We start from the raw sequence: 16,675 nt of genomic DNA, 5'->3' as shown, positions 1-16,675 counted from the left end.
AGAGTGCCGAAATAAATGGTTGTGGTGAAAAAAATCTGCCAAAATTATTGTGTGCTTAGTTCTTCTGGTGGAGAAGTATGTGTATTTGCTAAAGCATTATCTGGAAGCCTGTGATCAAATTTGAGCACAAGCTTTGATTAATGAAAAGCCCATGGCAAAACTTGGTACTTCAGTGTTTTGGAAGCAGCTTCTTGCTTTGGCCATCCCAGTCTATTTAGTCTTCCCATTTTAAAAAGGTTCCAACATGAAGAACCATTCAACATGTGCACTTGTTTCCTATGCTGGTAATAGCATGACTGTCTGCTCTCAAAAACAGCAGCCTAATGATAGGGCATTTAGAGGATGAGATGAAATGAAGAACAAAGATGAGAAGAAAAGGTTCTGGGACAGGTAGGGCAGAGAATGGTCTTACTGTTGTGAGTGATAGGAAATCCTGAAGGCTCACAAACAATAAATCAGTTTGGTTCAGTCCAAATTATTTGTTTTAATTCTTTTAAGGAGTTTCATCTTATTTTTGTTATTTCTTCCTTCCTATATTACATTTCTAGATATAATGTTAGAGGAGAATAAAAAGGGGGAGGGGGGTTAAGAAATCTTCATTTGGAAAATGTTTAAGTTGGATGTTTCAATGACTTTTTGTTTCCCTTCAAATATTTTATTTCTTTATTTGTGACATTTCTCAGAAATGACTCTTCCCTGTCAACAGTTTCCGTTTGGGCAAATTGGCATTTCCAAGTGAGGGGAAAAATGGTCGCAATGAAACACTGCCAGTTTCAATTTCACGTGAGTGCTCTCATGGGTGCACACAAGCAGAAGTAGGGGCAGTGTCCCTCAGTCACTTAAGTTGAGAATCATGATGCTCTGAGAGAAGTAGGCAAAAGAAAGCTTCCAGCAGGAAGAAGTTCAATGCAATTTGATTTGTAGAGGTTCTTGGGCTTAGAAGCTATATTCTGGTTCTATTTTTGTATGGGTTTCTCAAGGCAAGTGTTCAGACAAGTTCTGCTAACTGGTGTTTACATTTACACAACTTGTTTTGGCAAGTTTATGGGAGGTATAGACTCCTCTTAAACAGGCATTAATGCAACAGGCAATTAAGGATGCAGTTAATATAATAATTAGACTAGACCTCAGACAGGTCTGATTGTGTATATAAAAAACGTTGTGATGATAAGATCCAATAGGAAAATGTCAGTGTTCTTCAGGGATTACGGATGTACTGTCTCATGGAATGTTTTTGTCTACTAAGAATTTAATTGCATTAATTTCACTTTGATTCCATTTGGATTATCTGTTTTGGTAGAAAGGTTCATTTAAGCTTAGGGTTTTCTAAAGGGGAAAAAACCACACACAATATTAACACTGCTATTAACAACAAAAAAAAAATCATACCAGATGTGAAATTATGACATTCTGATGCTAATAAGTTTTCTGCCAAAACAACTGTCTACAAAATCATCCAGCACCTGCAAAGCCTCTACCTATCAATAGCACTATATTTCCTGACAGTCAAACACCAGTCTACATCCAACCATTTCCCATCTCAGAAAGTGCACTTCCTCCTATGATGAGGCCACTTTTTAAATAATCAGTTTTGCACTCAAGTTTTTCTAAAATGCTTGACTGCTGTAGTTCTTTGGTTTGGGTACTTGCAGGGAAATTTAAATTACCCAAACCTAGTGTTTGGCTAGCGGATTTTCAGATGTAACCAAAGATGCAGTTAGGTCTAACCACCAAGGAAGAGCCCATAAGTTTGCTTTTTTCTTATTTATTTATTTATTTTAACTATTTCTATTATTTTTTTTAAAGCTAAGGTTTAATCCTGCACTTGTGCCTGTGCAGACAGATTTGTGTTCCTGGGGAGCTCATCTGTTGAATGAGGTTGTAGGACTGGCCCCTTTTCTGATACTACCGGGAAAAAATGCATGCCTCTGGTCTACAAATAGAACTGATTAAAAAGAGAGCTGCGCATAGGGAGAAACAAGGAGTAATGTTGAGCTCATATGTTTACTCAGCCTAATAAATGCAGTCTTTTTCTTAAAATAGCTCTCTACAAATCACATCAGTGACTAACTACTGCTTACTCTGCCTTATGGATGAGGGTTTCTTCACCCAGTGGTTTTCTTGGAGACTACTGAGGGTAGGTAACTGATATAAAGTCCATGCAGTTAAAATGGCATTTCTCCTATTAATTTCACATGAAGTTACAAGAGAAACACCCAAATCTAAGGATATGTCTGTGTGCTGCTTTTACCATTCAGTTTGCCTTTGAGAGAATTTCATCCTTCAGAGCACACTTCATGAAACAGAGCACTGAGTGTTGAGGTACGTGTTACAATTCCTGCTGCACTCAGCAAATTTGTTGTGTGTTTAACACTTTAACACTGAAGCAGGATCTTGTTACAAAGGACACAAATCCCCAAAGTAGAATTTGTAATGTGAAAGTAAAAAGATGGACTGCTTGGGCCATTTAAGTAAAATGTATCATAGGAAGCTGTTACTTGAGGGTAAATGGGGACATTATTCTATTTTGGAATGTAAATACATTTTTTTTATGAAAAAAAGAAAGGGAGCATATGCACTATTTTGTCACTTGTTGACACAAGTATCTACCATGCTAACCACAGCTCTTCACTATGCTAGGTGTATGTATTTTCATACTTCATAAATGTGAAGCTAGGCAAGAAAAAAGATGATAAAGAGAGGGCAGGCTCATTCCTGGAACAAACATTACATTGCAGCCATTTGTTTCCTCCCCACAAAGACAGTATTTGTTTACTTGCTACTGAAGCCTATGCCAGAACAATCAGGGTGGTGCTACTTGTGGGGTGGTGGTGCCACTTTCACATAGATTCAACCAACTTGACTCTAGGGTAACTGAAGACCATCAGGGAATAAGGTCTGTTCTCTCAACCGCAGTTTGCCTAAACCTCCTCCCGAAGGCAGTGAACTTGTGAAAAAGCTGGAGATCACAGGATGGTGAGGTGTGAAAGTCTTGATCAGTGTCAAGGGCGTGTTTACACTTGGAAATAGGCCAGGGATGTTCACGTGCAAATATGAGTTCCTTTTGTGTTCTGCTTCATCCACTTTTAAAAGGTGGGAAAGTCTAAGTGTTTCCTAAGCTGTGGAGTTCTACTTAAAAAAAAAAAAAAAAAAAAAAAAAGCTGATGTATTCCTAGTTGGCATTAATCTCTATTTGGCTGAGTTACTCTGTGCCTTGTGGGAGTTGTACTTCGGGGCTGATATCCACTGCAGAGCAGTTGCTTCCCTCCTTGAACAGCTGTGGTGCACCCACCTCATATTCTGTTTTGTGCCGATTTCTCTTGATCAAAAGTTCTCGCTCAAGCTACTGGTTCCTACAGAAAGCTTTCAGATGTTATTGTAATGACTTTCCAACAAGGAAAAAATTCCTTTAAACTTTTGGCCAAAGTTATTTGCTGGATGGCAGGGACAGTGGAGCAGGTCAGTTAGGGAAACACTGAACCAGAAAAAGAGAAGACTTAAATTATATTGGTGATGTCCTTTAATCATTATTTTCCACAAGAGCTTTAAATTAGAGAAAGCTATGTGTAACTGCAGATGCAGAAGACACTTTGTGCTTTGATGGCACCTTTCCCAAAGGATGTTCCCCCAGCAGTCTGCACAGAATGAGTTCCCTTATAATCACCCCCACGTTTTGCAGATGAGATCACTGAGGTGCAGAGACTCCACTCAAGACTATGCAGAAGTCTGTGGCAAGGATAAAACCCAGGTTTCCTGAATACCAGATTTGACTGAAGGTTCCTTCTCTTTGCTGGTTGCAGTGAAAGTAAGGCTGAGCACAGAAGGGAGGAATAAATCATAAGATACAGCTTTTATATCTTTATGCTCCTCTGATGCTCTTCACACTTGGAGGTGTAACTGTTCTGTGACTGAACTTGCAGCACAGCTGTAAAAGCTTACTGCTGAGCAAGGCTAATTTTAAACCACCCCTCGCTATCTCTGTCATTTGTAGGGTAAGTTTTAGAAGGTGGTATTTTTATTTGATAGAAGAAGCTGGTAGAGCTCTGTCGTCAACAACTTGCCTGGCCAGAATCAATTCATCATTATAATTACCTGCCTCAGGACTCCTTTTGGTTTGCTTTGCCTTTCTGGCTAACTAGATGTGTTACCTCAACACAGCTTTATAACATGCCTGCTGTTGATTTACTGTTACTTGAGGCTAGACAATTCCTGCCTGACAGCAGTCAGAGCTTTGCCTGTAAAACTTGTACGGCAGCCAAACCACACATTTGCACAAAGAAAACAGGCAAACGTGCACGGAAATGCATAGGAAAGGAACTGCTGCTGGACCTCCTTAGGATGGTGCTTAGGACACAGCCTTCTTGAGCTACTGCTATGAGAAGGGAGAAGGCTTACACATACAATGAGTGTATAATAAAAACCCTTTAACTTCCATAGCCCCACCAAGTCACACAGCTTGCTAACCAACTCCTTCTGCTGATAGAAGAAAGCAGAATGGCTCACTTAAGTCATTTTTGCAGGTGTCAGAAGTCTGAGAAAAGATATTCATAATTTATGAAGTCAAGGCAAAGATTCCCAAAATCAAATGCTCAAGATTTCCAACTTTCCTTAATACTAAGGATTGTTTTTACTGATCCCTAGAGAAGGAAGATCTGGGGACAGGCTGTTTCCCCAGACAAAGGAGGCAAGTACTAAAGTCTTCCCCTTAATTATTTTTTTTCTTTCACGAAGGCATTAGCAGGGAGTTGCAGCAGCTGTTTTTGGTGAGCATAGCACTAAACACTGCTTTGCAAGGTTAGACTGATAAAGAATGGAGTATTTTCTTCTTTACATTTTTTTTTTGCCTTAGACTCTTCTGTTACTAATAAACCTACAGTTCTCTCTTGTCTATCATCATTTCAACCCCAAAGCACTTTTCTTAGTCTGAAACAGAGAATTCCAAGGGGCTAAACATGTGTCTGCCTCTAATCAAAGCAAGACGCTGCAATGAGGCTTGCCATCCAGCAAGTTTGCCACTAATACTGAATAGTGAAACTCGGGGCTTTTAGGACAAATAAATTTAAAGTTGGGCTTAAAACAATCCCATCCTAAGTAACAAGAATTGGCCAGTGCTAAGCAGGCTGACAGCTATTTGGCTGAGGGTAAACCACTTTATAAATTGCACATTTAGTTTATTCTACAGTGGACAGTGTAGCCACTTGTTTTTATGCAGCATGGCTGACTTTTCATAACTTGCAAAGAATTAAATGAAACAAGTTATAAGTCAGACAAATAAATGGTCTTAGTTTTCTATTGAGTTCAGAAAAAAAACATATTCAAATTTTCTGAAAAATTTCCAGGCTGAAACTTAGTGAAAACAGATGTTTTAGTGTCTCTGATTTTTGCACCTCAGTAAGAAGTTTGCATTTAACTGAAATCTGTTTCAATTATTTTGATGTACCTGGGGTTTTATCACACTCCATGCAGCGTTCCAGTTTATGCAGAATGTCCTATTAGTTTCAGTGGAGCTGGAGAAGGCATGAGGGAAGGTTAAGAGATTTTGCATGCAGTTGGAGGGCTTTGCCTTTCAGGCTTGCACTTTTGCCTTTCAGAGTACACACACACACACTCATTACGCTGCGTAAACTACGCTAGTCATCATTTAGACAGGCCAGGTCCTAAACCAAAGTAGCTGGTCAGTATGTAATCTGAGCTAACATCCTGGGCTTCTTGACAGGCTTTGGTGCAGCTCTGTGGTATAGTGCATCTTCTGTGGCCTGAGCCAGCTGGCTGAGGCATCTCCACATGGTTCTGGGCTGTTCCATACAGACCTACACTAAAATGTGATCTTTTCTTTGTTGTCTGTTCAAGAAGAGGCTCTTTGCCAGGTGTTTGCTCACTACCTAAATGTTACCGTGGATAGGTAAACTACACTGCCCCAGAAAATGTTTAACTGTATCTAGCCTGTAGGCACAGGAGAAAAGGAGATAGAAGATGTGAGGTTACCCAAGAAAACCCACATGATTGCTCCAACAAAGATCCTACTTCTACTTATGCAGCAAGTGCAGTCTATCTTCCTGCTCATTTTATCTTTTTGCATGCCCTACAAAGCATAATTGTGGAAAAGCTGAGCAAACAAACCTCTCCTATAATTTGACTTGGAATGATTTCACAGATCTTTTGCTCTTGCACAGAAGGAAAAAAGTCAATTTATTCCTATCAATGAAAATGAAATTATAACAAGGAAATAAAATAATGAGAAGAACTCTTCTGAAGGCCTGATATGAAAAAATGTGAATTTAGGGTCTAAAAACAAACAAACAAACAGAACAACCCAAAACAGACTGTCTTGCCAATATAAATCATGAGATGAAAGTTTGAACTAGTCGGGAACTTCCTTACAGAGACACCATCTGCTCATATAACTTGGATATAAATACCATGCTTTACACTCTCAAGGTAAGGAAGATGCTAGATGCTAGCCAGAGCTGCTGAGCTGGGAATGGAAGGACTGCAGGGCAACTTCTTTTTGGCTTGGCAATAAGCAGTCTGGAAGGCCAGGAGAATCTCCTCCCTCACTTGTACACACTTTCCCTAATCTTTTCAGTCACCAAGACCCTGCTGCCACATGCACAGGTGGTACTGTGCACCATTTCACCTGCAAATGTAAAATGAGGCAATGATTGGAGCTGAGGAGAGCCTGAGATGGACAACAGGAAGAGGGGGGATCCACATAATGCAATGTCGCTCATTCTCACTGGAGCCTTTGGAACTCTCAGCTTTGGAGATCCCACTTTCAATCAAGAAATCTGCATAGATAATCATCAAGTGCATTCTTAGAAACTTTAGGTTCATTATTAACCCCTCGTTATCATCCTCTTGCTCCTTCACACTTCCAAGTATCTCTTGTCTCATCAATCATTGCTTTCTCTTTATAGTTTAGAACCACTGAGGCAATACATATTTAATTAAACAAAAATTACTTGGGCAGATGATGTAACTGCTCATTAACCTGTGGGAGAGTTAATCTCACTGCAGCAGCTATCTTTTGAGCATATAATGCAAAAATGCCATAGGCCAGATGTGCTCCAGGCTCCTCAGGGAGCCTGTGAGGACACAAGACCACATACTTCCCTCACCTTTAGCAGCTGGTAAGTAGCTCAGCAATTGGTAGTTGACTTATTTATTTACCCGTCCTTAAGCCCACAGGCTATTACTACATACTAACTACTTCACTGGCAGTCAGCACAAATGACCTGCTTTGGAGCTATAACATGAAAGTAAATGCATGTACCTTGTTAATCAGAGGCGGACCGTCAAGGCATCTCTGCATGGAAGGTGGCACTTGGTAAATATCTTGCACCACTAGACCATGACCAGTGGGTATTTGGTAAATTCCTTGATTCAGATGCGAAGGCGGCACCTGGTAGACAGGGTCCTGTGCTGAAGCATGCGAGGTTGGCACTTGATAGATTTTTTGTTGGTTGAAGGACTGATGTGTCAGTCCTGAACTGGGCATATCCTGGCCAGATGGACCGTCCTGTACCACTGGACCTATCAGAAGTTTCACACGGTTGCCTGGAACGATGCCTTGCCGGCCATGTAAGGAGCAGAGCCACCATCCTTCAAGGCCTTCAGTGTTCTGTTCTATCACTGTCAAAATGTCTCCTTTACGGAAGGCCAACTCTTCTGCACATTCAGGGACATTATCATACAGGGCTCTTGCCATAAGATTCTGTGGAGAAAGAAGGAGAAGAAAAACAAATGAACAAACAAGCAAGAATTTTTCTAAAACTTCAAGGACATTCTAGGTGGAGAGGAAGTAGAACTGAATTTGACAAAGAAGTGTGCAGGAAACCAAAATAACCCAGAAAATGATGCAACATAACACAGGATTCCTCTTTCCCAAGTTGGAGAAATGAGGTGCAACACTGCAAGTGAGAGCTTTTCCAGTAATACCAGGTCCAGTAGAAGCTCTTTAAATGGTCTGTTTGCCTATAAGGACTGTAAGCCAGGAGAGTTCTGCTCTCAGCTCCAGGATGCTCTTCCTGTTCCTTGGGGCTTATAAACTCATCATCTCCTGGCATCGATTTCCCTATAACATGTGTATACTCTGTGTACAGAGCTACAGCTAGCTAGCCGATATTTTAAATGAATTTGAACACCACTCCAAGCAACATAAACCAGAACAATTGCAGGGTCCCAAAAGGCTTTCCAGTAGAGGTGCAGATTCCATTAGCATAATGACAGTGGGACAGCTTTTCTTAGCTAACACCTGCAGACTTCTTAAAATTAGGGATCTAGGGATCACAGGGTGAGGAAAACCCACCCTAAAATATAAACTGACAAAATGTCACTGTTTCTGAACTATGACACTCGTATTATGTAGCTCTGTGCCTTCTCATTCTTTCTGTAAACTTCCTTGGTGGAACAGCATAAAAGCAGTTTAATAGGTTAAAAAGTTTCCCCATCCACCCGCCACCACCCTAAAGCCCCAAACAAAAAAAAAAAATACAAAGGACAAGGTTCCTTAGAGCCCTGCTCTCTGTAGACAGATCTTGAAGAGAACATTATTTCAAAAACAATGTGCCCAGTGACCCCAGCGGGAGTCATAGCTTTGCCACAGGGAAAGCTGTAAGATGTCTATGTGGGCATGCCCTTTTGTCAAAGAGAATTAAGAAGTTAGGTATCAAACATTACCGCATAGCACATCAATGTGCAACTTGGGAGGACTCCAAGGGCAGCCAAAGAGTGTCAGTTTAACAGTTTAAGAGTTCTTATATGCATCTTGCTTGATTATTGATACTTCTCCACTTGAAATAATATGAAACCTCACACGGGTCTACTCCCAAGCATCTGTCTAGTGTTTCAGGCAGGTTTTGCAGTTTGCCCTGAGATCCATTTTGCTGTGGCTATGCTACCAGCGGTACCTCTGCTAAGAAGTTTTAAGCCACCTCTGAGTCTTTGTAGACCTGTGGTTTGTGAGGTGCAGATATCTTCCTGAAAAGTGCTATCTCCTCTCATAGATTGAACCAGCTCCTTTCCCTCTGTCTCTGCAGGCCTGTGTGGCACATTCAGTTCTGAATTAACAGTCAAGCTTAGGTATTCAATAGAAAGTAGGCAGGCTGTATGTACTGACATTCTTGGAGCCCTCACAAAGGCCGTGGACGTTTCATTTTTTGGCTCTAGTGATGTTCCAGATACATTGGCAGTGACTGTTCCATGCCTGCCCGCTTTTTGGTGAAGGCAGTCAGCAGAGACAGTTATAAATTAATTGTAAGCACCTGAAAAAACACAGGGAACCCTACATCAGGAGTGTTCTAAGTATTTGGATGCAGTACACGGACTGAAATGGTGCTAATCCACTATAAGATAAGATATGCAGCTGCCTTGAAGGTTTATCTTCCCTCTATTAAAGGGGACAGTGGCAAGTACAGTTTACTGTTTTTATCTGTCATTATTTATTCTCCCTCTTGGACATATTAAAACTTTTTTTATCCCCCATTCATTATATCTTTTCCCATTGATAAACACCAGCATTTCCCCACCATCTCTGTTCTTCATCAAGACAGCAGACTTCATTTGATCTTGCTTGGGTCAATGTTTCTAAGCACAGCACACAACCAGGAGGTTGTATGAAGGGGTAACTGGTGGATGGAGAAAGGGGAAGCTCAAATGTCACATAAAAGGTAGATGAATATGTTTTTTCTCTGACGTGGTGTTGAAACAGGGTGCGTGAGATCAGTTTTCTCTTCTCTGAACGGGGTATCAGCTTTCAAATGTATGAGAAACATCGGCTTTGCCTTTCATCAGTGCCATTAGGGAGGTCATTATAAATTAGGCTCTGGCTTGGAAAAGCAGGACTGCCATTTTGAGCTCCCATGTGAAGAGCAGCACTGGGGGCCCACCATTCTCTCTGACTGAAATCTACTCTGTTCATCAGTCAACAATGCTGAGAAATGTGAATAGAGATACAGCACAAAGCAATTTGTCCGTGCCTTGGCAGAACTTTAAAATTATTCCTTAGCACCATTAAACACAATGGTCTCTTCTCAAATGCTACATCTGTGCTATTGCTGTGTTGACTTTGCTGCTCAGCTGAGCCCAAGAAGCTCAGAAAAGAAAAGCTCCTGTCTAGTGTGAATATTCAAGTTAATCACTTATTTTTTTACATTTCTTTCAAATGTGTCTTTCACAGGAGAAATCTACTGATGTGACTAGCTCAGCCTGTATAACTAAACAGGGCTTTTGCAGAGGATGATGTTTAAAGAGGACAATGATTACAGGGTGTCCACAAAATGAGCAGGCTAAACCAATGATAAATGCTTATTCTTCTATACTTCATTGGTTTAAGGTATTTAAAAAACATGATTGGGTTCTACAGCAAAGCAGTTCTCAGAACAAAGCCTGGAATGGTGGCAGAATTAGAGCAGATAAAAATTCCCATGTGAATTTTGTTTCCAGTTGCTCATTATCTCTGTCCAGTGACCTTCTCACCACCTGGCATGCAGCATGTTAATATTTTCTGGATATGTTTCAAGAACTTCCTTGCTGCAAATAGCATCAGATTCTTGTTGTCAGTGTTAACTTGGGCACCAGTATGTGAATTATACGAATTGGTTGCCACTTGTTTCACTGCAATTTTCCCAAGGCCCTTTGAATAGCCCATAGTCATGCCACCAGCATCCCTCACTGATGGAGCAGTAAAGTCATAACATATTCCTCCAAACAAGCACTGGAATGAGAAACAAAAATCCTGTTGCTTGGTTGCCAACAAGTGTTCATGCTAAGCAAACCTCCTGTGTTCTGAGTGTTTCTCTGACTCCATTCTTCCTTCACAGGACTTCTCAGTGTGAGCTTCAGGAACAGTATCACAGATGCTGCTATTAGGCAGCACAGTCAGCCTTGAGAAAAATCAAAATAGTCACCACAGAAGCTCATCAGGAAAGCTTTTGAGAACCACACAGCAATCTTTAACTGGCTGTGGTGATCAGGCTGGTAGTCTCTACTCTTCCACATGCAGAAAGAAGTCCTGATCAAAGATACCCCTCAATACTTTATCTTGATTGATTTGACAAATTTGAATAGCTTTGGGATATTGTGGGCATCAGACCGTATCTCACAATATAGCCTCTGTTTGGATCTATCAGCTTAGACACAGGAGAGGGTTATCTGGAATTGACTGGACTTGCTCTTAGAGGCTTGGTTCTATTACTCATTTATCTGTGAAGCACCAAATAAGCTCTAACATCTGAGATGAGAAGGCAAAGGCACAGCAATGACCTTTTTGCATGACTAAGTCCTAAAAAAAACTCAGCCATTTCTTAAACAAACTGGCAATAGAGAAAGGGCTGATGAGAAACGTGTCTTGGAGTTGTTTTGGCAACTGAGAAGTTGCACAAATTCTTTTTATATTTCCAATACAATAAGGGGGAAAAAGGAGGGCAACAGATTCAGAACTACAAATTCATGTTCTGTAATGGCAGGGGAGAAATTATTTGATCCTAGATAGGGACAAATGTTGGTTTGCCATGGAAATCAGCTGTGCTTCATAAAATGAACTTTTCTGAAAAAAAGGCTGTTATGGCCTTCTTTTAATAAGATTAAGGATGGATGTCTCTGTTGCTCTCTATCAATCCAGTTACATGATATTTATCATATATATCATATATATATGTCATGATTATATATATGATATGATATCACATATGTGATATGTGATATATGATATATATATCATTCAGTTGCATGATAGTTGCAATTGTGCTCTCTTAAAACTGAAAGTACCCGTGGTCTGTAAACAACTCTGTTCTCCTGATCTCCTGTGTTATAGCAGCACAGCAGCCATGCTTCAGTTAACGAGAGCTTTGACTTTTTTTGACTGGAAAGTCTCTGGACTCTCTGGACTTGACTGGATACTCTCTAGATTATATGCAGATTACAGTGCCCACAGTCCCAAATTTCAACATCAATTGAGACAGAAGTAAAGTTTTCAAGGGTTCACTACGTAAAGTGAACCTGGGATTTCATGTTTTTTCAATGCCAGTTCTAAATCCATTCATATTCTCTGCACACTTTAGATTTTTCTCTTTTGAGTCCAGGATGCATGTCCCAGTAAAACCTGGCTGGGAACAAAAGATGCTGCCCTGAAAGCTGTCAGATGTCCTATTTGTAGTACCTGAAGCAAAAAAAAAAATCTCTCTGTGTAAACTATTTTCCTCTCAGATGCAGAAGAGATTACAGGCCAGATTCAGATGCATAAAGACTGAATGAGGTCCATCTCAGAAAAGTCAAAGTTGTCTCCTCTCTCCTAAACCTACAGTGATCAATGGCTAGCATGCCTGCAGCTGAACAAAGACACACAAAAATACTTTGAAAAATATGAACTATTTTGTTAGTCTTCCCTAAAGCAAAGGGAACTGATAAAATTCTGTTATTTTTAATTTGAAGAATTAAAGGTTGCTTGTTGATGAGGCTGAGTGGCAGAAGAGGGAACTGAGAGAGCGGTGGAAACATCTACTCCTGCTGTTAGAGTAAACACAGCCAGTGACGTGGGTAACAAGAGCGTGTGAGGTGCATGCAGCCATGCAAGTAAACACAGGAATGATAAATGACACGCTATGAGATTAAATACGAAAGGCTCCTTAAGCGCCAAGGCTGTGGTGCCAAGCTCCTCGCGCAGAGCTGCTGACCTGAGAGCTCAGCCAGTGCTGCCGTGAATGAATACTGAAGGAAAAGGGTCAGCCAAAATGTAAGCTCACTGAAGTGCAGTCACTTCCCTCAGAGGTGCAATTTGATGACGTTCCAGAGAACACAGGTTGTGCATACTGTCCCCTCCTCTGGCTTGTGGGGTGTATTGTGTTTTTTTGTGTGTTTTATTTTCTTCTTTGTTTGTTTTTAAATATTGCTTCCTATCTGTGGAGCTTCCGCAAAAATAGAACCAGGGAAATCACTTCTGTTCTTATCTGAAGAAGGGTGGGATTCCTCTCTATTATTGGACAAATTGTTTCTTAAAAGCCCAAATGGCTTCTTTTCTATGTTTGATAGCTTAGGAAAAGGAAGGAAGAGAGCAACAAAGGAAGGAAAGGTAGGGGAGACACCCCAAAGAAGTGCCTGTGCACAAACTAGAAGCTTCATCTTGGTTGGATCGCTTTAATTCTCCATCACAGAATATTTTTGTAAATATTCTCCTGTCTCCTTGTGGTTTTCATTATCTCTTGTTTCTGCTTTAGGTTTAAGATGAATCACTGCTGTTCCACAGTAAGCTTAAGCATTTATGTACTCTTGTATGGTTGTAGTAGGCCTAATAGTAATGATTTGCCTTTGAGAATGAAGAACTGATCTGAAAATCCAGTAAGTTTTATTCTGACAGAAAAATTTTGACAATAAGCAGTAGGCAAGGGTGATGTTCATGCTCTACTACATCTTCTGACAGAAGAGCTACAGCGTAAGAGTCATTGGATGTGTTTGGTGCTTTTTTTTGGTGCTTTTTAGCTCCCATCTCCCTTTCTACTTCTCCCTGTCACTGTCCCTGAAATAAAGAATCTACTGTGCCGCGCTGGCAAAGAGAGAATCTATTGAGGCACAGCAAGTTACAGTTCTAGCTACAATAAGCAACTTTTCACAATGGCTATTTAATACAAGTTGCCTAAGGTGACAGAATAAGACATTCAGCCTTGGAAAATGTCTGTTGCTGTTCTCCTCTAATGTGGAAGAAGGCAGTGACTTGCACGGGTTATGGACTGCAAAATGGTCCCTTAGTGCTTGGCAGTAGCAGCCCATGTGTGTGCAGACCCGTAGTAGCTGAGTGCCAGCAACAAGCTGTGTGCAGGTACTTAACCTTTTATCTTAAGTTAATAGCTCCATAGAGGAAGCAGGAAATGCTACCACAACATGTGTGACACAGCTTGCTGCACCACCAGGGCAGTGCTGTTACCACAGCTTCAGCAGGACAAGCAGAAGGACTTTGAGAAGCCCACAGCACCCAGTTCAGACCTGTGGTCTATCCACTGGCTCTGGGAAACATGAGCTTCCTTGGCTCACAGATAATGACAAAACAGAGAGCCCGGCTGCAAATACTCAGCATCGTAAGGTTTCACAGACTTATAGAGGCAAAAGCCATAGTTACCTTTTTTAGGCTCTCCTTTGCTTTCTTCCACCACAAAAAAAAAAAAAAACAAAACAAAAAAAACCTTCTGTTTTAGGGCAGACACTTTTCTGGTTAAATGTTACTAGCCAGAATAATTGCAAGTCCTGCTGTCTGGAAATTAAGGCAGTTTTCCATGCACAGATTTGGAAGGTTGACTTTACAGCTAATGAGAGAGCGAGCTATGAGGTGACAGCCTGAGCAGAGCCCTAACAAGAACAGATCTTCTGCCCTGAGTATCCTCAGTCTGGTCCTGTGTATCTCTGGAACACAGGCTGCCAGTCATGCTGAAGCGTGCCAAGCTGTCTGGAAGTTGTGATGTGGAAAATCTTGGGTCTGCAGAGAGGAAAGGCAAGTGTCTAATTTCAGTGTTCCACTGAGCTGTCCCAGCTCTCGTCCGGCCTGAGAGGCCTGAATTGAGGAGTTTTGTTCTGGGCTGCTTTTGGTAGCGAAACCAGTTATGCAGAAAGTAAGGCTGACAAGTCCGCATGTACCCTCCTTACTGGTTCATGCTGGGGTAAGCCACAGGAGGGCATGATACCTGTCATGCTCTGGATATATTCACAGACGGCTTTTACAGGCACAATATTCCACCAGGAGGGGTGGCAGGCAATCAGCTAGCAGATCAGCTAGGGCTCAGGCACTTCACACTCCTGCTTGCTGATGTGGCCCATCAGTTCTTCCACGACTGGGATTCAAGCATAAAGTAACACGTGAGAGACCAAGTGCTCTCAGCTCTGAGGACATTTTTGTTTCACCACAGCTATCCCTTTTTAAGCATATAAGAGAGATTCGTATATCCAGAGTTTTTGCAGGCAGTCAGCAAAGTACTTTACAAAACTGAGGCAGAGCAGTGAACCTGCAATTTGGGAAGGAATCCAAATGCATGAATCCTAAAGAAGGTAATATAAGGGCAGCTCCTTAGTGATGAAAGGGAGATGGGGGGAAGGAAAAATGTGAAAATGAAGATTATAGCACACAAGATCCTTCATTGTTCTGCACTGAGTGCATCTGCTTTTTGCTGTGCCTGACATTTCACACTGGGCAAGTGAGTTTAAAACAGTTCTCTTGCTCAGAATCTATTAAGAGCAATAAAATGATAACTCTACGTTGCACAGCAAGCTATGCTTTTGCCTCTTTTGGTTGTGTTTCTTTTGCTTTGTTTTTTGCTTGTTTGGCTGTTCTCATTTGATTTTAGCTAGAGGGGATGTGAGGTCTCAGGGGGCTGCCCTGCTTTCCTGGGCACTACACAGATCATCACAGAAATCTCATTTTAGATCAGACATTGCATAAGGAGTTGATTTACCCCTCCTATCTTTGATGTAGAGAAGGGTGGTTGTACCATTAATGCCTTTTGCATCACATTAGACCTCTGAGGTGCTTGGTGAGCATGCAGAAGCGGCTTCTCCCTCCCACTCATAGTAACCTCCTGCTTGGGCTCTTGGTGCTGGGACTGAACAGGCCATAGCTGGGCTAGAAAAGGGCCTGGCTCAGGTAATGCACTTTAGCTCAGCATTGGGGAACACCCATGAGATTAATGCACTCTGCTTGTGTGTTGTCAGACCACCCAGCCTGGTTTGGAGCTATCACACAAGGCAGATATGGTTAGAGACAGCACAATTAACAGCGAGGCAGAGCAGCGATTCCCTGATCACATATCCTGATCTTATTTCCCCGCCCCCTGAGTTTCTGAAGTGCTGAAATCTTTTCTTTGCTCTTTCTGGGAATACAAACCACATCCCCTGACTTCTTACTTTCGAGACCTATTGATATTTTGGGAAATTCCACCACACCTAACTCGTATTTTTTTACGAGTATTTTACCCTCGTAACCAGTTTCCTTTCCCCCCACCCAAGGAAGGGTGTGATCTAGCTCCATGACTTTTAAAGGCCTTTTCAAATCTGTCTGAGGACTGTGTGCCTTCTGTGACATCAACAGGAAAAAAAAATTTAAAAAAGAGGGAAAAAAATAAAGCGTGCAAACAATAGCGTTAAATATTATCTCACTGTGATTAAACCCCAGTACCTCAAAATCAAAGAGCATGTGGAAAACCTAACCTCTTTCCTTCAGGCAAGCAATTAAACTTAATGAAAGGAGATTGGATGATGAATGTGTAAAAATTGAAGGAGCAGAAGGAAAAAAAAAAAAAAGGAAGGATGGAAAGAAAGAATCCAGAAACTTGTGTTTTGAGTTCTCAGTTTTCCATTTTCTGGCATTAGTGAGCAGCCTTCTTCCAGAGAAATTTTCCTTAAAAGAACCTCTTGGCTCCCAATTTAACCCTTCCATATGCAACTCTTTGGGGAAACAATCACAGCTTGACTGTCAAGAAACTATAGCTGTGTAGACATAAGACTTCGGTACTGTCACAGACTTTTGTGTGATGTCTTCAGCTTTGGAAAGTATGACTAATTGATTTTAACATTTAAAACTTAGCTGAACTGGGATGTGTTTTTCTTCTCCCAGCTATCTCCAAAAACTCTCCACAGAAGGGAAAGCCATCCTTTCCTGTAACTTTACCATCACCCACCTGGGTTACTAAACAGCAGCCAC

The 16,675-nt window shown here is 41.2% G+C and overlaps 1 protein-coding gene across 3 annotated transcripts in view; it reads right to left on the bottom strand.

The window, feature by feature from the left end:
- Window positions 1-16,675, bottom strand: part of NEDD9 (neural precursor cell expressed, developmentally down-regulated 9) — a 98,281-nt gene that overhangs the window by 13,813 nt on the left and 67,793 nt on the right. For all 3 annotated transcript variants that reach the window (XM_040548728.1, XM_040548727.1, XM_040548726.1), the window contains one exon: window positions 7,274-7,714. In XM_040548728.1, coding sequence (XP_040404662.1) covers window positions 7,274-7,714 — 441 coding nt within the window. The remainder of the gene's footprint in view (window positions 1-7,273; window positions 7,715-16,675) is intronic.

Source organism: Cygnus olor, chromosome 2 (assembly GCF_009769625.2).
Source record: "Cygnus olor isolate bCygOlo1 chromosome 2, bCygOlo1.pri.v2, whole genome shotgun sequence".
Taxonomy (NCBI): domain Eukaryota; kingdom Metazoa; phylum Chordata; class Aves; order Anseriformes; family Anatidae; genus Cygnus; species Cygnus olor.
The sequence above is the reverse complement of the archived record's forward strand: the minus strand, read 5'-3'. Positions and strand labels throughout refer to the sequence as shown.